General features: G+C 42.5%; 1 protein-coding gene across 6 annotated transcripts in view; it reads left to right on the top strand.

Annotated features, from left to right (window-relative positions):
• Nucleotides 1-20,621, top strand: part of SH3KBP1 (SH3 domain containing kinase binding protein 1) — a 335,566-nt gene that overhangs the window by 238,363 nt on the left and 76,582 nt on the right. For all 6 annotated transcript variants that reach the window (XM_070291401.1, XM_070291398.1, XM_070291396.1 and 3 more), the window contains one exon: nucleotides 13,561-13,655. In XM_070291401.1, the coding sequence (XP_070147502.1) occupies nucleotides 13,561-13,655 (95 nt within the window). The remainder of the gene's footprint in view (nucleotides 1-13,560; nucleotides 13,656-20,621) is intronic.

Here is a 20,621-nt window from a genome sequence, read left to right as displayed (position 1 = left end):
TTCTGGTAGCCACATTAAAAAATAAAAAAAGAAAAAAACAAGAAAAGAAACAGGTTAAAAAAAGAATTAAGTGGACTCAATTTAAATATATTTTATTTAGCTCAATATATCCCAAGTATTATCCTTTCAACATGTGTAACCCATAAACAATTATTAAATGAGGTATTTTAATTCTCTTTTCATCTGAATCTTCAGAATCCAGCGTGTATTTTCCATGTATACCACATCTCATCTTGGCTTAGCCACGTGTTGATTATCAGAAGCCACACATGCCCAGGGGCCACCATATCAGACAGTGTAGTTTGAAAGTGATTCTGGGATCTAAGATGGGCCTCCTGGGCCTGGATTTTAACACAGTTCAGAATGCTCAGGTCCCTTGAGCACTTGGGAGAATCCTGACTCTAGCCCACGCCTCGTTCAGTCCTACAAGTGTCTATTAACGACGTCTATCACTAGATGCATCCCAGAGTGGGGCTGAGTTGTTAATAACGAGTGGTTTTACACGGTAGCAGGGGTGTTCTGCTGAGAGTCAGGAAGCACAGGTTCCGGGACTAGCTCTCTTCTTAGCTAGCTGTGTGACCTTGGGCAAATAATTTTGTTTCTCTGGCCTTGCTCTTCATTGTCTGCATTGTCTCTGAAGTCAGAGGGTTGTGCTCAAGAGAAGCCTTCGGGTCTCTCCCAGCATCTTCACTATCTGATTCAGTTCCAAAAGCTTTATAATTCAGAGTGAAAGCTTTCTGCATTCCAAGAATTGAACAGCCCTTGGGAGAGGCAAAAGAAAGATGTGAACAGTTGAGTCGGAATATGAGAAGATGTCATTTGGCACAGATGCCAGAGATAAGTCTGTGTGTAAGTGGTTGGGAAGAGTAATCACTCTCAGTGAAGCCTGGAGAGGTTTTTATTGACAACCATGTTTTCATGGAGCCAGAGCAAGATTGCTGCAGTTTAATCTCACCCCTCACACACTTTCTGGCTTCCACTGTAAAGAGCAAATTCTGGGGTAATGGTTCTCCCATGATTTCCATGAGGGCTCCTAGTCCACCAGGTAGCCCCCTCCATTTGGAACATTTTGCTGCTTCTGGATTTTGGTGTAGTACCCAAGTTCAGGTGGAAGGACACAGAGGACTGACCCACTTTTCGAAATGACCCTGAACTTGGGGAAGAACACAGCCTCCTTCCTTCCGGTTGGAAGTCACACCCATAACAACTTGCCCAGCAGTACAGAGAAGAGATGTGCCTTCCCACATAGCTGTCTCCTTAGCGCGTTCAGATACTGGGTTGGCCAAAAAGTTTGTTCAGGGGACTTCCCCAGTGGTCCAGTGGCAAAGACTCTGAGCTCCCAGTGCAGGGGGCCGGGGTTCAGTCTCTGGTTAGGGAACTAGATCCCACGTGCCACAACAGAGAGTTCATGTGCCACAACCTAAGACTGGGTGCAGCCAAATAAATAGATAACTATTTTTGAAAAGGTTTCTTTGGGTTTTTTGGTAACATCTTACTGAAGAACCCAAGTGGTCTTTTTTGCCAACCGGATACAAGCTCACGTCATGAGTAAGCATTATGATGATTCAAAAAATATTCAGTGTAGATTGGTATCTTCTGAGAGAAGTGAAACTCAGCTGATCAGGATTTATTTAAACAACATCATCTCCCCACCCCCAATAAAGCTTTTATGATATTGAAATTCATCAGAAATGCATGCTGTGGAACAGATTGCCATAATTTTTGTAACAAGAGAAAAGCTGTCTAAATATTCATAAATGTAGTGCCCTGAGGTGCCTCCAGCTCACCACATCTGGAGCTCCCCTCTTTCTGACTACAATTGATACAGATTTGTGGCCTCTGTGGGATAGAAAAATAGCCTGAAGAAAGAGTTCTTTAGCATCTTCCTGAACAAACAGTTCAGTCTTAGAGATTCAGAGGACCAGTTGAACAGGTAGGTTAGAGAAAAAATAGTCCTTGACAGAATGTGTACAAAGGCAGGTCAGGCTTCTGAATAAACGATGCCTGGGGATCAAAGGCTAAACTTTGTCTGCTTATCCTCCCCTCACATTATCACTGGACACTTGCACCATCTTTCTGATCACTTTGTCCCTTGACTTGCTTCTTAGGCATTGTCCCCTGTGACGGTGACATGTAGTACCTTGTGGCTATCATTGATCCCTCATGGTGGGGGCGGTGTCTTCTGCCCACCACCCCCACCATCCAGTCCAGGAAAGTGCCATGGACTCAGTGGACACTGGCAACAATGGTGGTGGAGCAGATGGAGAATTAGAAATGATTTCAGTTTACCAGGCTCTGTACCTAACAGAATCTTGTCAAAGCAGTGTAGAAGCCACAAGTCTCCTTCCCCAAGTTCACAGTCACCGGGAGGGAAAGAACATATTTGTTGACCCTCGAGCTTATTTCAGATTCCTAGGGGGTCAGCAGTGGTTGCTCTGTGGGACTTGACAGATCCTTGTTCTTTCTAGCCTCTGCCAACGCCCAGCCAACCCAAGAGCTCCTGGTTTACGCTAGTTTGACAAGGTCACGTTTCTGGGCTCATTGCAACACAGGGACTGCCCAGGAACCCTGTGGAGCATTGCACCAAACAAAAACGAGCAGTTACAGATTTGGAGGAGAGGCGGAAGTGAGCAAAATTTAGATGAAGCAGCAGGGTTTTGATATGTTCCAAGCAAAACAGGGCTGTGTAAGTGGGGCCACATCACAGCTGGTCTGTGAGCTGAACCCAGTCCTGTGTCTTTGGGAACCACTGATCCAAGAGCAGGGCTGTGTCCAGTACCCCTTACAGGAGGCCCTGCGCTGGTGTGGGGATTCCAGGCTTCTTTTCTGTGTCACGGTGACTTGTTTCCTTCAACAAAGGGTGGAACACGTCATTATTACTAATACGATACATAAAAGCAAAGTTTCTGATTACCTGTGGTCTTAGAGGACAGACTTTCTCAGGGAGTAAGAAAGCAGTAGTCACTCTCTCAGAGAAGGGGCTTCTTGGACCCTTTGCAGCTGTAGCGTGTGTGCTTGGAAGGAATACTATTTCCAGTTCATGTTGCAGCTGGCTGTATCTGCATTTGTATCCGCATTTGCAGATTTTTACTTTCTCAGTCTGAGCTAATTTTCACTTTCTCGCTACATGTTTGATTAGGAGAAAAAAGGGTCACCTCCCCTTATGTTGGGATTTTTCCCAGCCTTGTTGTTGTTGTTGATTCACTAAACTGTTTCTAGCTCTTTGTGATTCCATAGACTGCAGCACGCCAGGCTCCCCGTCCTTCACTAGCTCCTGGAGTTTGCTCAGATTCACGTCCATTGAGTCAGTGATGCTATCTAACCTTCTCACCCTCTGCCACCCTCTTCTCCTTTTGCCTTCGCCCAGCCTTACCTGTGAACTCTTTTCATCTCATTTGCCAGGATAGGTGTTTTTGCTCATTTATCTTCTCCAAAGCTCGCTTACGTTTGGGCCTTGGAAGTTTGATATGAAATGTGTGTCCTGCTGCTGCTGCTGCTGCTAAGTCACTTCAGTCGTGTCCAACCCCATAGACAGCAGCCCACCAGGCTCCCCCATCCCTGGGATTCTCCAGGCAAGAACACTGGAATGTGTGTCCTACCCAGCCCTTTAGCTTCTCCCACACCTGATTTGTCCCTAAAGCCCTCAGGCTCAGTGTCTCAAGGGTCATTGTTCACCCTAGGAAAGCACCTTTCATCAAATGCTCACAACACAGATTCAGAGTGGGGGGGTCTTTCTGCAAGGGTGCCCAGCCTACCCATGCTGCAGATGACCTGGATTTCAAATGCAGTCCTCTTAGAAGACAAAATGAACTCTCGCTCTGCTGTCCTAGTGGATTTGCTTCCTCCCAAAGACTCAGAGTTTCTCCTCACCTGAGCAGGAGAAGGTGTCATTGAGAGGAGCCACGGTCTGCTCCATATTAGAGAACAGAAAGGCTTCTTTTGCCTGTCACATTTTGATTTTTCTTTTCTTTTCAAAGTAAGAAAGTAAAAAGTGGCATAGTTCATATATATGAAATAATTTGAAAGTCATATTACCATCAACATGCAATACCAGAGGAGTCAACTTTTTCGTGACAGAAAGCATTGGGTCAGAGTTGACAATGTAGTGGCAAAGACATTGTGCTTCATTTCCCCGAGTTTAGATATAGACCTGGTTTTCTCCACTTGGGCCCTGTGAACATTTAGACCACATCAGACTTTGCTGGGGGCTGTCCTGTGTCCATTGTACGGTATTTAGCAGCCTCCCAGATGTCAGTTACCACCTCCCCCCATACTGTGACAGCCATAAACATCCAGGGGCTTTGTTGGTGTCTCATGGGAAGCCAAGTCAACCCAGTTGTGAACTGCTGGTGTGGACTATCTTATGCCCCAGGAGGGCACCACTGTATCTTCTGCCGCCGGGCATATGCTGGACACTCAGTATTTTTTGAATAAATGTATTCCTCCCACCCCTCCCATGAGTGTTAAAGAGAATAAGTGAAATAAGACTAGTTATCTGCTTCTTGTCATCAAGAATGGTTGGGAAACACCCCACCCCACTCTAGTCAAAGGCCTGGAACATTGTCCAGGCAGGGCCAGTGCTATTTTCCTCTGCTAGGAAGGGACCCCAGGTTTCTGCTTTAGGAAGTGATTTCCCCATTTCCAAGTTTCTAAGGCTTTAATCCAAACACATCACTCTGACTCTCCTCCCTGTTGCCTTGTCCAGAGCTCTGCATATAAGTGCTTTATTTCCTCTCCTTAATGATAAACTCCTTGAGAATCAAATAACTAGTCTTATTTCAGTTTTCCCCAGAACATGAAAGAAGTCAAACCCTTATTGCAATTCCAAAGTACAAAACACTCCCGAAAACTAGAAGGCTTTATCACTTCAATAGTGTCCAGCTCTGTGACCCCCTGGACTCTATAGCCTGCCAGGCTCCTCTGTCCATGGAATTCTCCAGGCAAGAATACCAGAGTGGGTTGCCATGCCCTCCTCCAGGGGATCTTCCCAACCCAGGGATCAAACCCCTGTCTCCTAAGTCTTCTGCACTGGCAGGCCAGTTCTTTACCACTAGCTCATTCATCACATTTGGGGTGACGAAGCATCCATTTGCTGAAAATTTTTAATGTATATGATGCTTGAGTATAGCCCCAGATCCCAGCTGGGGATGTTACATATTATATGGTATGTGCAATGTATTTCCTTTCTAAAATCTGAAAAATTCTGTCCCCAGGCCTTCTGAATAAGGGATTATGAACCAGTAGTGTCTCAGATAATATTTGTCAGTTTAATGAAAGAATTTTCAGATTTTGATGTTGGCAAAAGTAGACACCACTGAGCTTGATATTTTTGTTCTGGTGTCCTCAGAAGAAAAGAAAACCTCCGGTTCTAGGCATGACCTGATACTTTCCATCTCTGCTGAAAGTTCTGGAAGGCTTCCAACCAGACTTTGTGACACATGGAGTTTTGATCTTCATGTCCTAAGTTGAGCTCAAAGAATTGTCCTAAATTTAATGTTACTTTCTTGGTGTGTGTATATGTTTTCTTTGTTGATATGTTTATTCTGTTTCTCTGCTTTTTTTTTTTTTTAAGGTGAGAGTATTTTCTTAAGTTTGTTTGTTTGCTTTTTGTACAAATAGACTATAAAGGCAGCTGAAGGGTGTCATTGGGTGTGGTCATGTGAATTAAATTCCTTGAACAATCTGTTTTTAATCTCATGTAAATTTCTAGAAATTTGGGGGGCTTTTTTTTGAAAGGGATGTGAATTATGACTGGACTTGGTATTTCTTGAAATTGCAGTGCCGATCATCACTTATAAGGGGCTCTTGATTGGGAACTGGGCAATTTTTGTTTCAGGGTCCTTGACCCTTCTGATACTGTATACCAGATATTGTATAACACATTTTCTCTGCACCTTTGAATGTATCTGTGTTTTTTTTTTTTCTTTTCTGGAAAGAGTCATTGCTTTTTATCAGATTCTTGAAGGACTCTGAGACAAAAAAGGCTTAAAAACTGACTTAAGGTTTCAGTCTTATGCTAATTTATTAATATTTTTAAATCTTTCTAAAGAAAAAATAGAGACACAATCATCTTAATCACTGGATAAATCATGTCTTTATTTCTTGATGTGCATGTGTGTATTCATTCCTATTTGATCTTCGACTAATTAAATCCACCTAATTGATGAATAGATGGAAAATCCCTGCCTCCAAAAATTAATTTCAGTCCTTTACTCTCCGTCTCTGTCTGCTACTCATTTAAAATTTATAATCTTCCCACGTTCAAAAGGGATTTGGAATTATACCCTTCTTTCAAGACCTATCAAATGCCTGCTCTTTTGTGAACTCTCTCCTGAATATGATCTTGCCTTTCTCTGAAACGCCGTGACAATATTCTGTCATAGTGAGTTGATGCTTATTTGTGTATTAGGTTGGACTTCTGTGTGAGGGTGGTTGGACTGACCTGTATATCACAAGCCCAAGAACTGACAGTAACTTTTTCATGTTGTTGTTTAGTCGCTAAGTGGTGTCAAATTCTTTTGTTGCCCCATAGTCTGTAGCCTGCCAGGCTCCTCTGTTCATGGGATTCTCCAGGCAAGAATATTGGAGTGGATTGCCATTTTCTTTTCCAGGAGATCTTCCCAACCCTGGGATCAGATCAAATCTGCATCTCTTGTGTCTCCTGCATTGTCAGGCAGATTCTTTACCACTTAGCCACCAGGGAAGCCCATCTTTTACATGGTGGTGACTCAGTAAATATTTGAATTAAAGTAGGAAACATTTTTATTCCACAGACTAGAAAATTAAAATCATAGTCTCAGTTAATATATTATTTTGTATTTGAATTTACTTTTGAATATCTTAAAACCATTGATATAGCCAAACCAGCCTAATGTTATTTCCCAATACTGCTGAGTTAGGGCCCAAATGCCTCAGAGGTAAAAAAAAAAATTCTTATTTTCAAATATATCATAATAACTTAAAATGTGGGGTAAGTAGTTGTCAGGAGTGTTGTGAGTTACGGGGCTCATGACCAGAGCCCTGAACGGTCAGAGGCAGCTGGGACTTATGTGTAGCCCAGTGTGTTCCTTGATGCCTCCATTATTTCACTGAGATATTTCTGAGGATCTGGGGAGAAGATGGATGAGCCTCACTCTCTAATTTAACCAGATAGTTCTGTTTTTATTTGTTTTATATTAGAGTTCTAGAATAAGCTTAAATTGGCTCTAAGAGTCCTGCTAAAGTTAGCCAAACCCTCCTCTTGGTACTCCTGGGCCAGCCTCTCTTTCACAACTAAGGATGTGAGGTCCAGAGCAACAGCATGATTGCCTCAAGTTGTGTGCTTGGGAAGGACTGGTTGGGGCCAAACCCAGTCTTGACCATCCTGACTTCTAGCCCAGAATCCTCTCTTCCTGCTTTGCTATCCCATAGTCCTCTACTTTATAGGTGTTGCTAGAGAATCATCAAGAAACACTGAATGGGAGCTATGTCAGGTTCTGGAGATACAAAGATGGGTAAGGTATCGTGTGGGAACCTGCTTTACTGAGAGAGGTAGTTAATGGTAGCCACTGGCACTATCACCTCCTTCTTTTATCTAAAATTGGTGCTTTCTAGATCATTTGGCAACCCACTCCAGTATTCTTGCCTAGAGAATCCCAGGGACGGGAGAGCCTGGTGGGCTGCCGTCTATGGGGTTGCACAGAGTCGGACACAACTGAAGCGACTTAGCAGCAATAGCGCAGCAGATCATTTTGCGCCTAAGGCTTTACATATAAAACAGCATAGTTACATGTTGAAAGTGTTCTGAAACTGCATTGCAGTGATGGCCACCCAACTCTATAAATTTATTAAAACTCTTCAAACTGTACAACTTACATGTGTGAATTTTATGGTATATAAATCATACATCATTAAAGCTGTTTTTAAAAAAATGACAGAGGAACACCTACCCTCCTTTAGCTCATAAGGAAACTGACCATAAAACGAAATGGCCTCATGAAACATTTTAAAAGCATATTAGTACTTTCTTATAAAAATGTTTTCTCACTTCTGTTGGTTATAAATCAATTTCATAGTCATTTACTGACCTATTATGAGGCCAGGTCTTAAGGTAACAAGGGAAGAGTTGGTGGGGGAGGGTGGGAGAAGGGATGAGAAAGATACATAGGAAGAAGGTTTGGGTTGGGGAGGCAGATTATAGTGAAGTGTTTCAGAAGAGGTTACTGAAAGTGTCCTCTTTCTTCTGAGTTCCTTCATGTCAGGGAGCCTTCTGCTTTGAGTGATAAATACCTACCTCACCACAAAGTGATGATAAGCAGTGAAATTTTATTAAGTCAGATAACAGGAAATCCAAGGACAGGTCCCCTGAAGTTGAATAATTTGACAGACATCTCAACAGTGTCAGGGCTCAAGGTCACTTCCTGTTTGATTTTCTTGGCTTTCCTTTCATGGCTGAAATGTGACTGCTGCAGGACAAAACGGTGTACTGTCTTCCAACAAGGGTGAAACTGTTAAATGCAAAAAGGCCGGGGTAACTATTTTTCTCATGTATCTTTTTTTTTTTTAATCTGGGAACAAAATCTAATAGCCTCTCCCCACCCCAGAACATTTCTTCTCACATCTCATTGGCTAGAAGTGGATCACATGCACATTTCTCAACCAATCACTCACAAAGGGAAGTGAAATAAATATTATTTGCCTAAAGAGACCTAATTGACATTTTCCCAAAGAAAATACACAGATGGCCAACAGACATATGAAAATATGCTCAATGTGGCTGATTATTAGAGAAATGCAAATCAAAACTATAATATGGCATCACCTCACACCAGTCAGAATGGCCATCATTAAAAAGTCTACAAACAGTGCTGGAGAGGATGTGGAGAAAAAGGGACCCTTCTACACCGTTGGTGGGAATGCAAATTGGTACAGCCACTATGGAAAACACTATGGAAGTTCCTTAAAAAACTAGCAGTAGAGCTACCATATGATCCAGTAATGTCATTCTTGGGCATATATCCAGAGAAAATCATAATTTAGGAAGCTACATTGCAGCACTATTTACAGTTGCCAGGGCATGGAAGCAACCTACATGTCCATCAACAGAGGAATGGATAAAGAAGATGTGGTTCATATATACAATGGAATATTACTCAGCCGTAGAACGAATGAAATAATGCCATTTGCAGCAACATGGGTGGACTTAGAGATTATTATATTAAGTAAATGAGACAAAAACAAATATCATATGATATCACTTATATTTGAAATCTAAAAAGTTGATACAAATGAACTTATTGACCAAACAGAAGTGGACTCACAGACAGAGAAAATAAACATACAAATACCCAATGGGATAGTGGGAAGTGGAGGAAGATAAATTAGGAGTTTGGTGTTAACATACACACTACTATATATAAAATAAACAACAGAGACCTACTGTTATAGCACAGGAAACATGTTCAATGTCTTGTAATAAATTGTGTGGAAAAAGAATCTGAAAAAGAATACTATATGTGTGTGTGTGCATAACTGAATCACTTTGTTGTTCACCTGAAACAACTGCAACATTATAAATTAACTATATTTCAATGTAAAAACGGTTATAAAACTATTATTTGCCTAGACATACTTTACTCATCCCCAGGGCTGTGGGAGGGTTCCCTATTCCTGAAAATAATGCCTGAGCAAATTAGGTTTCTATGAACTGGGAAGGGGATGGGGAATAGTGACCAGGAAGTTAACCAACAATGTCTGTCACACTTAATTGACTATTTGTTGATGGGTAGAAAGGAATAGAAACATGACTTTTTTCCTTTTCTTTGTTGGCCACAGAAGCCTTATCTTCTGTGTAAAACGTTTCCATGATTTTGATCCAACAAATTATTCTTAAAGCAAAGACTCTGCAGGGCAGTTCTCCAATAATACTGCATTTATTTCAGTGTTGTTGCAAGTTTTGAGGTGGGGTAGTCATATTTCACTAATACAGTCAATAGGAAAATTGGTAAGGAGCTGTCATTATCCAATTTAAAGATGCTTAACTTTCCCCCTCCCTTTAGAACATTTGGGTCCATTCAGAATTTTGGAGGTTTGCTATAGCTAATTTAAGAGAGCTGGAACCATGTGGGCTTAGGAATATTTGGGTGGATTGATAGTGATGGGATTTAGAACTAGTGCCTCTTAGGATGAGTTAAGGAGCAAAAGCCATCAACTTCCTAAGACAGAAGGGGTCCTGCACTAGGCTAGGGGATATAAATGATATCTTCAAGTCATTGAATGGGAAGCAAAAACATCTGTCAACAAAGTTAGTCCCTCTCTTTCCCTCTCTCCCTTCCTCCCTTGTCCCCTCCCTACTCTCTGTCATATCCCAACCCTAGACCAGTGTGTCTGTATTATAGATGTTTTATTGCCTTAATTTTATATATCACTCTCTTTGATTGATATATTAACCATAATAAAAAATATCCCCACAATTTAGTGATGTAAATTGTACCAGGGATAATATAATTGATACTTACTTATATACCTCTAGGTTGTAATCTGTAGGAACTGGCCTAATCCTTGGGAAATATCTAAAGCCATTCAGAGTCTTTGGGGTTGTTGACTTTGGTGCAGAATAATAAATACCCAGTAGGTGCTAATTCTTTTTTTTTTAATTTTTAATTTTTACTTTATTTTGCTTTACAATACTGTATTGGTTTTGCCATACATTGGCATGAATCCACCATGGGTGTACTTGTGTTCCCAAACATAAGCCCCCCTCCCACCTCCCTCCCCATGACATCTCTCTGGGTCATCCCCATGCACCAGCCCCAAGCATCCTGTATCCTGCATTGGACATAGACTGGCGATTCATTTCTTACATGATAGTATACATGTTTCAATGCCCTTCTCCCAAATCATCCCATCCTCTCCCTCTCCCACAGAGTCCAAAAGTCTGCTCTACACATCTGTGTCTCTTTACTGTCTCGCATACAGGGTCATCATTACCATCTTTCTAAATTCCATATGTATGTGTTAGTATACTGTATTGGTGTTTTTCTTTCTGGCTTACTTCACTCTGTATAATCGGCTCCAGTTTCATCCATCTCATCAGAACTGATTCAAATGAATTCTTTTTAATGGCTGAGTAATATTCCATTGTGTATATGTACCATAGCTTTCTTATCCATTCATCTGCTGATGGACATCTAGGTTGTTTCCATGTCCTGGCTATTATAAACAGTGCTGCGATGAACATTGGGGTACATGTGTCTCTTTCTATTCTGGTTTCCTCAGTGTGTATGCCCAGAAGTGGGATTGCTGGGTCATAAGGCAGTTCTATTTGCAATTTTTTAAGGAATCTCTGCACTGTTTCCATAGTGGCTCTACTAGTTTGCATTCCCACCAACAGTGTAAGAGCGTTCCCTTTTCTCCACACCCTCTCCAGCATTTATTGCTTGCAGACTTTTGGATCACAGTCATTCTGACTGATGTGAAGTGGTACCTCATTGTGGTTTTGATTTGCATTTCTCTGATAATGAGTGTTGTTAAGCATCTTTTCATGTGTTTGTTAGCCATCTGTATGTCTTCTTTGGAGAAATGTCTATTTAGTTCTTTGGCCCATTTTTTGATTGAGTGGTTTATTTTTCTGGAATTGAGCTACATGAGTTGCTTGTATATTTTTTTTATTTGTTTGTTTGTTTGTTTTTTGCTTGTATATTTTTGAGATTAGTTGTTTGTCAGTTGCTTCATTTGCTATTATTTTCTCCCATTCAGAAGGCTGTCTTTTCACCTTGCTGATAGTTTCCTTTGTTGTGTAGAAGCTTTTAATTTTAATTATATCTCATTTGTTTATTTTTGCTTTTATTTCCAGAATTCTGGGAGGTGGATCATAGAGGATCCTGCTGTGATTTATGTCTGAGAGTGTTTTGCCTATGTTCTCCTCTAGGAGTTTTATAGTTTCTGGTCTTACATTTAGGTCTTTAATCCATTTTGAGTTTATTTTTGTGTGCGGTGTTAGAAAGTGATCTAGTTTCATTCTTTTACAAGTGGGTGACCAATTTTCCCAGCACCACTTGTTAAAGAGATTGTCTTTACTCCCTTGTATATTCTTGCCTCCTTTGTCAAAGATAAGATGTCCATATGTGTGTGGGTTTATTTCTGGGCTTTCTATTTTGTTCCATTGAGCTATATGTCTGTCTTTGTGCCAGTACCATACTGTCTTGATGACTGTGGCTTTATAGTAGAGCCTGAAGTCAGGCAAGTTGATTCCTCCAGTTCCATTCTTCTTTCTCAAGATTGCTTTGGCAATTCGAGGTTTTTTATATTTCCATACAAATCTTGAAATTATTTGTTCTAGTTCTGTGAAAAATACCACTGGTAGCTTGATAGGGATTACATTGAATCTGTAGATTGCTTTGGGGTAGTATACTCATTTTCACTATATTGATTCTTCTGATCCATGAACATGGTATATTTCTCCATCTATTAGTGTCCTCTTTGATTTCTTTCATCAGTGTTTTATAGTTTTCTAAATATGGGTCTTTAGTTTCTTTAGGTAGATATATTAGTAGGTGCTAATTCTTTCGAATTTTTCTTTCTACCTTCTGTCCTGAGTCTTTAAACCTCTTTTCAAAGTCTTAATTTTCCCAGTACCTTACAAATATTTTCACTGTCTTCTAAACAGGTGCATCTGTGGTTTTAGTATCAGGTAGATGGCAACCCACTCCAGTGTTCTTGCCTGGAGAATCCCAGGGACGGGGGAGCCTGGTGGGCTGCCGTCTATGAGGTTGCACAGAGTCGGACACGACTGAAGCGACTTAGCAGCAGCAGCAGCAGACTTTCCAAAGCATATAATTCAGAGCATATTTGAATGGATTTTGACTGGCCTTAGTGTTTTCTCTCTGGGTTTTCTCTCTGTTTCCTTACTGTCAAACAACCCCCTTTCTGAGTAGGCAGGTTCCCATAGAGGGACCTTGAAACATATTTGAAAAGTTCGCCCCCATCCCACGTGTGTGTAAAGAACATTTGGTCAGTATTTGTTGGCCATTTGTGACTGACACGTGATCACATACAGCTACATCAACCTCTGTCTCTTAACAGACCATACTGGAGTCTTTTCCATTGTTTTGAGTACCATTTTATAATGTATGCGTATGCTTGATTTCTGATTTAGTGATGTGCAGAAGAGAGGGCAAAATTTAAGCTTTTAAGCTCTTTGTAGATTGTATCTACGTATGCATCCACCTGAAGAAGATATAAAATGGTGTGTAAAATAAAGAGTCTATAAAAGGACACCCCTGTTTTCTGAGACCAAGGAAACCATTTTGCTTTTCTGTCTGAGAAAAGCAAAGCAGTCAGTGGCTTTCATGACATCACCTAATTTGTGAGGGAAAAGAGCAAGAATAAAAAAATGCATGAACCAAAAATGAGCCATCTTGGGTGGTTTTCCGAGGGTGAACCTTGTTTCTTTATGCAGCAGTTATGTCCTGTCGGTTAAGTGTGCCTTTCTCTGCAGTTGATGTGATAGAGAACATCTCCTCCTGGGACAGCTCATTAGATACAGCATTTTAAAGGCTGTGTTTTCTTTTCTCCTTACAGCCAAGGATTACTGCAAAGTTATATTTCCATATGAGGCACAGAATGACGATGAATTGACAATCAAAGAAGGAGATATAGTCACTCTCATCAATAAGGTAAACAAAGGTTCCCTCCTATCTTCTAAACTCTGAACTACTTTGAGGTGTTGAGCGGATAATATGAGCTTTTGTTATAACCTTTGAAATTATTTTCATAATCCTGAATTCCCAAGGAAGAATCTTGCGTCTTTCCTCTCAGTCAGGCTAGGCCAAATGTATCCAAGTGAATGAATGAACTTGAAGCACAGCTAGATACCATTTGCCTTGGAGCCAGCTGCAGATTTGCGTGGCCCTATTCCAGAAAGGCTAACCTGGGGGACGGAGAGCGGCCTGCTTGACTGGCAAGTCCACCCTCCACAGCAGCCCTGGCTGCAAAGCTCTGTGTCATGAGGGACCCAAGGAGGGGTTCCAGAAAGGCAAAGTTGGGCCTCACAGGCAGATAAGGCTTTTTTTTTTTTTTTTTTTCAGATAAGGCTTAAAGACTGTTTAGTGTTCAGATCAAAGACAGGTAGCATGCCTGAGAGAATCTTGCCCATCTTGCTCAGGCTGAGAAGATGGGATGATTTTATGATCACTGCATCTGTGTGAAGTGACACAGCTTAACAGGGCCTGCACCATGGACTTTATGCTTTCATGCAGTGGTACTCATCAAGAAGGGGGTTGAAAGATCTATTATTTAAGTAATTCCCAGAATATGTGGCCTTTTCCCTGAAATATAGGGTTCTTATCATGGTTGACCATGAGGAAAACCTGAGCTGTCTTTAGGATGCTTAAGGGCGTGACTGGGGAATCATCACTACTGCTTACATTTATGCAGGGCTAGAAAGCTGAAACTCTAATATTTTGGCCACCTGCTGCGAAGAGCTGACTCATTTGAAAAGACCCTGATGCTGGGAAAGATTGAAGGCAGGAGGAGAAGGGGACAACAGAGGATGAGATGGTTGGATGGCATCATCGACTCAATAGACATGGATTTGGGTAGACTCCAGCCAGTTTTGGTGATGGACAGGGAGGCCTGGCGTGCTGCAGTTCATGGGATCGCAAAGAGTCGGACACGACTGAGCGACTGAACTGAACTGAGAAAGCATGGACAGGGTGGAGAGGGCAGAGAAAGGGGAGAGAGGGCAGGGGGTTCAGGTGGGAAGCAGGCCCTGGGTCCTGCTGCCTCTGGCCATCACTGAGAGGGGAGGGATGTGGTGTTACCTGCCCCCCATCTCCCACTCCCAAATGTGTCTATAGGTGATTGGTAGGATTTACCATTATAACCTTCTAATCAAGGACAGTGACCTTTAAGGAATGGCTGTGGAGGCTGTGTGTTTGAAGAGCCCAAGCCCCAGATGCCAAGGAATGCAGGACCCCAGAGTTTAAGTAGCTTGCCCAATGTCAGATTATTTAGGGAGACAGCTTGGCGCTCTCACCTTCTACATGGAAAGTGGCATGCTGGGCAATGCTCAAGCACCTTTCTGGACCAGCAGAGTGTTCCCTGCTTGCTGAGGGCCCCAGAACATCCATCTTCTCACCTCTAAAATTTTCTCCTGTGAACTTAATTTGATTCACCTCTGTAGGTGCTGACTGTGGCCAGAGGAACCCAGAGAAGGGGAAACAGTGCCCTTCTTGTTCCTTTCAGCCGAGGAGGCAGAGAGGTTCTTTGCCAGCCTTGCGCTTATCCTGTGGGCCTCCTCCAGGCTGCATTCCTGGGCACAGGGCATTGCCTATTTTAAATCAGACCCTGAACCAAAGACGTGAAGTGGCTGTGAAGCAGGAGATAGACACTCTGATAACTGGCACAGAGATTAGGTTTTATTTCCACAGGGGAAGGGATGGAACTGTTCCTCACCCCCCGCCCACCCCCAGACAATAAAGTGACCAGAGTTTTAAACAACTGCCATTCTTTGCAATGTGGAGGGGGGGAGGTCACTTTCCTGTTTTTGTTTGGAGGGGGACACCCTCTTTTCAGTTGAAAACCAGATGTACAATAACGTTTACTAAGGTTTGGGGAAAAGAAAACACTGCCGCAGATGGTCTCTTCTATTTCTACCTCAACATCATCTTATATTCCATCCTTGTCATTTGATTCTATACAATGAGAACTCATTCATCCTGGTGATTTCACTCCTTCCTCCCAGCCTGAAATCCTGCTGGATAAAAGAAAGTGGAGTTTTCTAAAGAGCTTCTTTAGTTAGAGTGGGACTCTCTCCTGGTCCCATCCACCCAGTAGGAAGCAGGGAACCAGGTGGAGGTGGAAGGCTGCTCTTAACAGTGTCCTGAGGGTTGCGACTGCTTTCCCCAGTTCCCTAGCTGAATGTTAAGAAGCAGTTTGGACCTGTGAAGCAGCTTACAGATAATTACAACTACACTTGCAAAATGAGCACTTGGCATCCTCCCTGTCCACTTGATCCCTGGACCTGGCTTCCACATGGAGGGGTGGCACTACTCTCTAGTTGTGGTGTGCAGGTTTCTCATAGTGGTGGCTTCTCTTGTGGAGCTCAGCTCTGGGGCATGTGGGCTTCAGTAGCTGTGAATCGTGGGCTCAATAGTTTCTGCTCCCCAGGCTCCAGAGCACAGGCTCAGTAGTCATGTTGCCGGGCTTAGTTGTTGCAACAGCCCACACTCTGTAGTGTGTTTCTCCCAAGGCCACACTTGCCCTTTGAGATGGCCCACACCCTGTCTGTGGAGTGTGTTTCTTTCTAAATAAACCCACTTCTTACCTAAAAAAAAAAAATCTGCCTGCAATGCAGGGGACATAGGTTCTTCCCTGGGTCAGGAAGATCCTCTGGAGAAGGGAATGGTAACCCACTCTAGTATTCTTGCCTGGGAAATCCCATGGACAGAGGAGCTGGTGGGCTATAGTTCTTGTGGTTGCAAAGAGTCAGACACGACTGAAGGGACTGAGCATGCTCGCTGCAACTAGAGAAAGCCTGAGTAGCAACAAAGACCCAGCACAGCCAAAAATAAATAAATAAAATTATATTAAAAAAAAGAATTTTGCAATGGGTGAGATTTCAGCAAGAATTGGAAAGAAAATATGCCAAAAATACTTTGCCTGCTGAAGATGGGAAGGATGGAATCTGAGTCTGTCAAGCCTGCTTTATAAAAAAAATCTTCTTCTTGCTCCAAGTTGAGGGATCACCCACAAGTTCATTTAGATGACTGTTTGCTTTTCAGATTGCAGAGTGAATAGTTTCACCATGATTTGTTTAATCTACATTTTGATATGGTTCTTTATTATGAGTTGAGTTGAAAGTTCGGAATTGCTGTTCTCTAAGTGTTGATGGCTTTTGCTGTAGAGTTTCTCAATTTACCCTAAAAGCCAGCCGTGGTCTCATTTTATAGTCAGTTAAATTGATTTCTCTTTGCCCTGCTTTTCTGAGCCATGGTAGGAGTCACAGGGCAAACATCACCCTCATTTTCAGTCCTAGGTTGTCAGTTCATAGAGCTTGCTAGAAAATGAGTCAGACACCTTTAGTGGGTGCCTGTAAGCGCTCCTAAGTTCTGGAAGTAGTGTGCACTGGCCTGAACTATTTGTGTGTGCCCCTGGAAACCAGGATGAAATGTGGCAACTCCAGTGGTGTGTTTTTTTTTAGTTTATTTATAAAGAATTCTTGTGGATTTGGGAAAATTTCCATGGGTGCAGAACACACCTGTGTTTAGCTTTTATTTCCAGTCACTCAAAAATAGCTCCTTCGTCTGCATTCCTGCCACCCCCATCCCTGCCTTCCTGGCTTGTGCTCAGAGCATCATTGAAAGGGTTCAGAAGCCTCTGGGTCTGGTTTCCAACCCGAGAAGCTCCCTGGAGAAGGACTGAGAGCAGCTGGGGGGCTCAGGTGGGGCTCAGCTGTGAAGGATGTGTGCGCCCTGGCCGCTGCTGCCTGGGGCAGAACAAGCCCAGCTGTGGAGAGGGCCGATGTCCCTGCCCTTGGGCAACAGCCTCCTGGCCCCACAATAGTGATCCCCACTCACCAGGGAGGAAGGGCTTCCCACGTGACTCCTTTAGAACTCAGGTATATCTTATCAAAAAGCTCCCCTGAGTGGCTGTGTCTTTGACCCATTAAAGGCAAACAGACACTCCCATTTCTTCATGGTTATACAGCCTATTTGACAATATCAAGGTAAATATGAAGAGAGGTACCATTATTGACTAAAGTCCCGGTGTAGTGTAGTTGGAGGGAAGGAGAAGCAGACAGCATTGATGTTCGGGGGAGAAAACTGATACGTGTGCCTCTCAAGAAAGAAGGAAGCCAGAAGAGTAGCTACAGGTAGGAGCGGTTTAAGGTCACCACTGTGAAAAAAATCCCAGCTAGGGATGTTGCCTGTTCTTAGGGGTTTTGCCTGTTTTTAGGGATTTCACCTGTTCTTGGGGATGTTGCAAACCAGGAACCCCAAATGCCTGAGGTCACAGCAGTCCTGGGAGTTAGATGGCACCCTGGGTGTTCTGTCCTGATGACAAAGGAGGAACAGAGAGAGGCCCAGAGCCTGGAAGCGACTTTCCCAAGAGACTCCTAGTCACCAGCAGCCACGCCAGGGCAGAGGCGTCTTCTGACCTTGACTGTGGGGGCTGGCGGGACGGGACTGCTGTTTCCTGTGGGGCTGTGGGTTCTTGCAGTAGGTGGGGCTCGGTCACTCCCTGAGGTGACTCTTGTCTACTGATTGAGTCACATGTTGTTGCTGGGTATATCTAGGGCAAGTGCCTGTGGGATTTTCTTTCTAAATTCATGACATCATCATTATTTTATCAGGAAAACAATATTATGACACCATTCCCCCATCCGTTTCTGACATTTTGGTATCCATGGCTGTGACCTCTTAGGGTCAGAATCATTCAGGACTTGCTGATTCCATTGTCGCGTCTACAGAAATGGAATCATAGTGCAGAGACCACATTGAGGTCAGCACAGGGCTCATGTTGCTTCATTTTGTGCCTGAAGCTCTCTTCTCCTACTTCTTTCTTCCACTTCTTCCCATGCCCAGCCCATGTCGCTTCTTTTCTTCTCGATTCTGGTTAGTTTTCTCCTTGCTGTCACCGTGAAAAAAAGAGAAAGAGGAAGAGAGCAGAGAGGACAAGGGGGAAAGAGAAAGAAAGGAAAGTCACCCTGAGCTCCTTCCTAAGTCTTTCTGTTATGATCTGTCCTTTGTTTATTTTAATTTTATTTTCTCTTCCTGCCTCCCTTCCATTAATTCATTAGTTGAAACATTTATTCATGAGAAAAATGTGTCCAGACTCCCTTGCTCCTCTCCCCATGAGAAAGTGACTTTGGAAATCTCAGGAAAGGTTCTCAGCTTGGAAGAAGAAAGCTGATCAGCTATATAGATTGCTGGCCTTGACCCTTTCTCTCTCAACTGCTGAAGCTTTTAGCAGAGCTAAAGTGTAGGATTAAATGTGGTTTCAGGGGTGAGGAGTAAATTAGCAGGTGTCACCCTGAAAATGATGACACGCTCTGACAGACCCATTAGAAGGACGTGTTTTATGAGTGAATGAAGAAGTTAAGCATAGGTCTGGGATCATCTGGGTTTACACACATTTGAAAAATGTCAGTGTTCAACAAATGAGTCATTTATGTCCTCGGATGTATTTCTCGCGGTATAGCCTGTCTTGTTAGACTGCATATGTCCTGACTGGGTACAGCAGTCACAGTATATCTTTTCCTCAGACCACTGGAAAGCTCCAGGAATACAGTTTGCTGCTGTTTTGTCTTGCTAATAAAAGTAACCTGGACTCTGAGACCGTTGGGAAGATTCCTGGCACCAGAAACACATTTGATCAAAACTCTGCTTCCTGAGCTTGTGTACCATCACAGAGACACAGTTTTAAATTAGCTGAAGATGGTAAAAGTAGGACTTGCGCTTGCCAGTAGACAGTCAAAACAATGCCACCTGGAAATTTCGATAATTGCAGATTTCTCATCGACATATGAATTGGCAGTTGATGCCGACTCTCAGCTTTGCATGCTACCTCAAATTATATAAAACTGAACGGACCCTGTGTTTGTTCAATTTAATTATCATCTCTCTCCCAAGTGCTGTGCTTAAGTGACAGGACATCAATCACCCTTTCCCCAGCATCTTGGAATACATTTTTCCTCCAACACACACATAAAAATCTGCAGGTGTCTTAAGGAATTAGAGAAACTCTTTTTTCTGTTTTCTGTTTCCACCCTTTCTGTTTGTATTATTGTTGTAGGATTAAATGAAATGTTGTGACTGAAAGTGCTTTAGAAATAAAAAGTTAAATTATAGTTATTGCTGTGATAAGTTATGATAGGAAGAAGAATAGACAAATGCCCATTGACTGGGAGTTCTTTCTTGGTATATTGAACTCCCCTGCAATTAAGGGCTGTACTTTCCCTGAAATGCCCCTCTATTATTTAACTTTTCTTAGGATGAAACTGATTTATTATAGTTTTATAGCCTCTGTCTTCTTAAAGTATCTCAAAGCTCTTTACATTCATATTTGCATTTTATTAAAATATACTTTTCTGAGATGGAAAGTAGCGTGGGATGCACTGTTAAGTTGTTGGTTTTCAGTCACCCAGTCATGTCCAACTCTTTGCGACCCCATGGACTGCAGCACTCCAGGCCTCCCTGTCCCTCACCATCTCCCAAAGTTTGCCCAGGTTCATGTCCATTGCATTGGTGATGCCACTAGCCATCTCATTTTCTGATGCCCTCTTCTACTTAAAAATTAAATAAGTAATACTTACTCTCAGAGAATAAATGAGAACAAGACAGATCAATAGGAAGGCAAGTCAAAATCACCTGTGACCACATCACCTTCAGATATCTCTCTTAATATTTGAGCCATGTTCTTCCAGACTTGACACACACACACACACAATTATAGTTCAAAATAAAAATAAGGTCATATCATATACACTCTTGTGTAGCCTCATTTGTCCCCAGTATAGCATGCCTATCTTTGGCAGCAAGGTTAAATGGTTCCTTAATATCCCAATGTATGGCGGACCACAGTCCTCTTTTACATTTGCTTGTCTCTGAGTTTTCCCTATTCTGCACCATGTTGCCGGT

This window comes from Ovis canadensis, chromosome X (genome assembly GCF_042477335.2).
Source record: "Ovis canadensis isolate MfBH-ARS-UI-01 breed Bighorn chromosome X, ARS-UI_OviCan_v2, whole genome shotgun sequence".
Classification (NCBI taxonomy): domain Eukaryota; kingdom Metazoa; phylum Chordata; class Mammalia; order Artiodactyla; family Bovidae; genus Ovis; species Ovis canadensis.
This window is presented reverse-complemented; position numbering and strand designations above follow the sequence as displayed.